The 6,293-nt window shown below is 34.9% G+C and overlaps 1 protein-coding gene across 2 annotated transcripts; it reads left to right on the plus strand.

The window, feature by feature from the left end:
- The first annotated feature begins 328 nt into the window (after positions 1–328).
- Positions 329–4,588, plus strand: LOC130932677 (mRNA-decapping enzyme-like protein). Of its 2 annotated transcripts, XM_057862068.1 has the most exons (8): positions 334–684; positions 795–835; positions 938–987; positions 1,291–1,432; positions 1,645–1,701; positions 2,071–2,185; positions 2,332–2,784; positions 3,738–4,588. In XM_057862068.1, the coding sequence occupies exons 1-8, from the start codon at positions 520–522 to the stop codon at positions 3,792–3,794; spliced, it is 1,080 nt and encodes a 359-aa protein (XP_057718051.1). In that variant the 5' UTR covers positions 334–519; the 3' UTR covers positions 3,795–4,588. The 2 variants fall into 2 exon arrangements, with proteins under 2 accessions (XP_057718050.1, XP_057718051.1); XM_057862067.1 differs by having other exon boundaries at positions 329–684; positions 795–987.
- Positions 4,589–6,293: the final 1,705 nt, after the last annotated feature.

Raw genomic sequence — 6,293 nt, forward strand, 5'->3', positions numbered from 1 at the left:
TTTAAAAAAAGTTGTTTTTGGCAACTTTATGTGAGTGGTGCCTTTATTATTATTATGAGAGTCACTTGATAGTCACTTTTTCACTGACATTTATCACTTTATTTATTTATTTATTTATTTATTATTATTATTATTATTATTATTATTATTATTATTATTATTGAATTAGTTTCTAAATACTAACCGTGAAATTTTATTAAAATGCCGAAAAAGACAACAAATCAGCAGATAAAATAATAGCTACACTAATATTAATATCTTTTTATTTTGTTTTCTTCAAATATTACTTCTATTTTCAATTTTCCATGGATTTATGTTTTTATTTTTTAAAAAGGAAATGATTATTTCATGTTGGTGGTGGTTTTTGGTCTGAGCAGATTCAACTTAGGTAGTGTAGAAGTCAGTTAGGTTCTAGAGTGAGTGAGAGGTGAGAGTCAATTCTTCTTCTCCTTCTTCTTCTTGTTGTTTTGATCCAAAGAGTGAGGTTTCTTCTTTCTTTCCTTGAGTTGTGAGCTAAAGATGTCGCAGAGTCAGAGTAAGAAACTGACGCCGAATCTGGATAGGCAGAGCACCAAGGTGCTGAATCTCACCGTCCTCCAGCGCATCGATCCCTTCATCGCCGAGATTCTTTTCACCGCCGCTCACGTCTCTTTCTACGAATTCAACATCGAAACTAATCAGTGGGTCCGTCTCTCTCTCTCTCTCTCTCTCTCTCTCTCTCTCTCTCGACACATTTCTATAATCTCTCATCTCGTTTCTTCAATTTCTGGATGTATTCTCTTTTTTTTTTTCAGAGTCGCAAGGATGTCGAAGGATCTCTATTTGTTGTCAAGAGGTCATCAATGAACACTGCTTCTTCCTCTTTCCATATGCTTCGGTTCATGTGCACTTTGATCCTTGACCAATTTCCCTTGTTTTTTTATTTTGCGTCTTTCAGGAATGTGCAGCCTCAGTTTCAGTTCATTGTCATGAATCGACGAAATACAGGTTCAGATTTGTGTTTCATCTTTTTTTTTTTAATTCAATCCATTTCGTGGTGTTTTAGTTCCAAGATTAACCGCTAAATGCTAATTAATGTTCAATGCTGGATAGATTCAATCATTCAAATATAATTTGCGTTATTGTTGCTGTAGATCGCATTTTCTCATTTTGGCAGTGCTTGATTTATTATTTCCTCATTGTTTGGAGAAATATACATGTACTAGTGCTCTGCTCTCATTCATCTGTGTGCCTGATTTGTGCTATCAGTTTTCTAATTTGCAACTTTCTTTGTAATATTTGTTCTGACAGACAACCTAGTAGAGAATCTATTGGATTTTGAGTATGAACTTAAGAAGCCATACCTATTATATCGGAATGCAGCTCAAGAAGTTAATGGTATATGGTTTTACAATGAAGATGAATGTGAAGAAGTTGCAAATCTCTTTAATAGGTATCATAATTTTTGTTGTTCAAGTTATTTATGTAATCTGTCTTCTTTCTTAATGCTTTCAAACTTTAGATGCTAATTCATATCAGGATTCTGTTGATTATATATTTGCGTGTGTGCACACATGTTCTTATTTCCTCTTTTGGGATGGGGGTTTCATTGGATTGTAGTGTACCTTATGTAATTGGGCAGGATGTTTAACCCTCTATCTACAGGATACTTTCTGAATACTCAAAGATACCTCCAAATGCAGTAATGCCTTCAGTCAAAAGGTAAGGGATATTTTAAGAAAAAAGCTTATAAAAGTAATCTCTCTTTGTAAGCGTTACATTCTATTGCAATTTGCTGCCTACATGTTAATTATTACAAATAATACTGTATTTAATATGCCAATTGTCAAGAAAATTTGATCTTTCAATTGGTTAAACAACCTTATTCTAATTGTGTTTTATGGGATGAGAAGGTCAGGATATATTTTCTTCATCTAATGGTTCTTGTTTGTAAATCGTCTTGCTCCAAATTCGGTCTATTTATTTTTAAACTAATTTTCTTACTTTCACTGAATTACTCTTCTATTAGGATTGTGTTTAGAAGTGATCGCAGTTGCATGGCTCATGCCTTGTGTTTTGTATCTAATGCAGTGAGTCCAAGGAAGTGCCAGTGTCAGTTGTAGCAGAAAGCCCTCTGGAGTCCTCTTCAGCTCCTGCTTCTGCAGCTGAAGCTTTTGGAGGTCCTGTGTTTTCGACCATCTTCAGTGTATGTAATCTAGTTGCTTGCCAGTTACTTCAACTATGTCTTCTTCTTCCTTAACAACAAAACTTTTGCATTGTAGTATATCATTTCTTTCGCTTTTCAATTTGTTTTTATTTTTATTTTATTTTATTCACATAAAACTATTGCAGACATCTAAGACTGCTGGAAATTCAGATATAGAAAATTTTAGACAGCCTTCTGCCACTGTAACTTCCACATCTCAAAGTGGTATTTTGTCCCCTGCACCTGCTATACAAATACCATCTGCCTCTCCTTCAGGTTTATCTTTGTCTGGCTTCCCGGTTGGCCCTTTTGAAACATTCAACAGTGGCAATCAAGTCACGAATCTTGTTAAGCCTTCTAGTTTCTTTGCCTCCGCTTCTTCATCTTCACAAATAAGTGCACCTATTTCTTCTTCTTCATCCCCTAGCACAGCTCTTCAACATTCATTGAATATGCCACACCAATATGGAAGGACGATGCCGCAACCCTTTCCACCACCTAATCTTTCTCCGTCTCTTCCCACTGGTTCTAGCCTCACTCCTAATCAAGCTACCATCAGCCGGGACAAAGTCCGTGATGCACTCTTATCTCTGGTTCAGGTACTTTATTTTACCATCTCTGTGACTTTTTATAATTTGATGCTTTGAATTGTATTTTAGGGTGTCATTCATTACTCCTACTTTACCCACCAAGCACCTAATGTTGTGAGTTGCAACCCACCTTAGTTTTTTACCATATGATTTTAGAGTATTTGCCAAGGCAGAGTGTCTGGTTTGAGCCATGACTACTGCTCACAGGATTCAAGGGAAGGGTGTGAAAAATGTTATATACTAATTAGACACTACTTAAGTGCATCAAGTCTTATTTGTACAGTACAAACAAGATCAACTATCTTGAAAGTATGTAGTTAGCGATATATATTTAGCTTTACCCTTAGAGGGAAAGTATATACCATAATCAATTTATCCAAACTAATAGTATGAAACTATTATGAGTTAGTAGAAAATTTCAGAGATTTGCCACCTTGAGAATAATTGGAGAAGAAAAACCTTAATCTTTGAACTCATTATAGTATGACATTAAGTTGTAGTTTATAGTTTTGAGCGGTTTACTAACTTCTTATCTCTACTATATATTATGGGGATATAAGAACGATTGGTGTACAACTTTCGTTCCTAAAATACCCTTCATTATATATAATTTATAAAAAAAATATTTTTGTTTTATTATTTCCAAGACTTAAATCGAGCTATAAGTCACTTGTTATTTCAACTAATTTCATTTTTATTGCTTTTACACAAATTTAATAAATAAAAGTGTGTTAGTGCTTATTGATACACTAGTATTTATAATGCGAGTGTCAAATTTCCATCCTAGAAATGTTCAGTATAAAAATGAATCTTTGTATTGTATATACTTTGCAAGAGAATTGAATCAGTGCTTTTTCTTTTACCCGAAGTCTTACCGTCTTTTTAGCTTCTAGTTTCTACCCCACTTCCTCCCTATGAAACTTTTTAAATGTTTGTCCACTGACAAAATTCCTGTGTGCCAGGATGATCAATTCATTGACTTGGTGTTCCAAACATTTCTGAAGCTGAATCATTCTTGAGGAGTTCGAATTTTGAGTGTTGGGTGAAAACCTGGTATAAATGACTGCTGTACATAATAGTTACACTCCCACATTACTAACAGGAGCCTCATATCTCTCATTAAAACGTAGTATAGATGTCCGACTGTATGCCTGTTAAGTCTGTCCTCGTTCAGTGCTTCGTCTGTTTGAATCTACTGAGTTTTGGCCACCACTCTTCCAAGTATATCTGTGATGGCCGATTTCCCAATATACTATGACATAATATAAGTGAAATTAACACATAATATTCACCGAATTCATGTACGTATATGTGGACAATGACGAAATAAAATGATAATGAATATATATGAGAATGGATATTGTCACTCTTAGTTTGATAATGTCATTTTTTTTTATAAATTTACGCAAATATACAATTAAAAAAAATTATGTATGATTATATGTGGAGTAACATTATAAAAAAAATGAGTGACAATATCATTTCTCTATATAGAGATATAAAAATTTAATACACTAAATACTATTGTAACCGTCCATGTGTACCCGAGATTTAATGGTGAAATATTATGGAGAATTCATAGTCTCTAATTCCGGTGTATTGAAGTGGTCTGTAATGATCTAATGGTAATTTGGTGGTTCGATTTTCTTCTTTCTACATTTTATTTTCAGTTTGCTAGCACCTATGTTCCTTTGTATAAACATGGGGATCCTATGTAATTTAGTTTTATATCAGGTCTTCTGTTTTGGAATAAATACATTGCAGTGTAGTACTCTGCTTTGCTTATTAGTTATTACATTAGAAGTTTAGAACATATCTTTCGAGTTTAGACGGATCAAGCTGTTTAGCTTATTTTACATCATGTTAAACATTGTTGGAGTGCAAGAGGCTCTAATTTCTGTGGATAATGCCACACAAATGGGTAGGTACAATCTGCACTCGATATGAGCCAAACCAGCAAAAGATTAGTTGATAGTTTAATTGATGATTCATTATCGTTGATCACTTAATTGATGAAATCACATTTACTATTTTGAAAACATAAATAATAAAAAGAAAGGTATAGTACTATTTTAGTCCTCAACATTTGGGTCAAATCCTAATTTGGTTTTTGTTTATATCCTGGTCCACCACTTAGTCAAACTTAAAATGAATAAAGCCCAATCAACATATATTATCCGGATTGACACCTACTCGACCTCATAAAGGTCGGATATGGCGACGCTATCCTAACCTTGTTTGTTCGAATAAGTAACTAACTTCTACAATCTCTCCTACTCATTTAGAAAGGAGATCTCAATAATTTCCCTAACAAAAGGGAGTAACAAACCCACCATGGAAGATTGAACTACTTTAAAGGTGGTTATTGACTCTACATCTACATTTATAAATATCCTGACACTCTCAAATATTTTTCAAACTCCAATTTACTAAAAACCTGCATAAAAACCATTGCTAAATTAAGTATCGGAGTTCCTTACAGGTACCACCCCACGAGGAACTCGGACGGCTTCATCCCTATAGGAGAAGATGTCGAACCTTTCACCCAAAGGCATTTGGACCTCATGTTCAAGCTCAAGCCACCCTAGTTCTAAGTAAGTCTCAGAACATTATCGTTGTTACCAAAGATCTGGTAATCAATATCGTACGATGGCGGACAACATTCTGGAAGATGGACACACGACTTCCAATTCGGAAGCCTGCGAAGAAGAGTCACATAATGATAAACGAGCGTTAGTCATACCTTTTCGAATGGATAAAGAAAAAGGTGTTGCCAGAGACACATATCAGTCAAACCCGGAAGGACATAAGATAAGCTCAAAAATTCATCGATCTGAAGGATCCAAGCCAAGAGCTGGCTTGAGACAAAACACTTAGAGTCAAGAACTTCAAACATCTTTCCTTGGTTGAATTGTAAACAAAATTGGTTCAAGGATTCTCATAATACAATTTGGAATTTAGTTTTTGAAATATTCTTGATTCTCAAGTATGCAAGATCCATAAAAATAAGAGAAGTCTGTATGTAATCATGGGAGATCATTATAAACCCCACCATTATTTGGACTTGAATTGACAATATCTTCAATTCTTTAGTTAGTTTTAGGTTTTTTCTATTAGTTTTCTTAGATTTAAATCAAAGTTTTTATGTTTTTAGTGAAGATTTGATGTAATCATATGTTTGGAGTTGTTTTAGAATAATTGTGTTTTCACACAATGTTTAAAGTAAATCAAGATGAATTTTATGATAAAACACAAGTGCATTTCCAAAGAGGAACATAAGGTTGGTGCCAGGCTTGAAAAGACCAAGCAGAACACCCTGAACTAGCACCCAACGCCCTTGCTCCAAGTTGGGCACCCAACCTTCAAGGCCAACTCCAAGGAAGTGGCGCCCAGCACCCTAATCCCATGCCCAGTGCCCAACTCTTCCATCACCAAGCCTAGCGTCTTCGTGCTTGGGAAAAGGCAAAGTGGGCTGGCGCCCAGCGCCCAAATCCTAAGCCCAGCTCCAAGCGTAAATT

This window comes from Arachis stenosperma, chromosome 6 (assembly GCF_014773155.1).
Source record: "Arachis stenosperma cultivar V10309 chromosome 6, arast.V10309.gnm1.PFL2, whole genome shotgun sequence".
Taxonomy (NCBI): domain Eukaryota; kingdom Viridiplantae; phylum Streptophyta; class Magnoliopsida; order Fabales; family Fabaceae; genus Arachis; species Arachis stenosperma.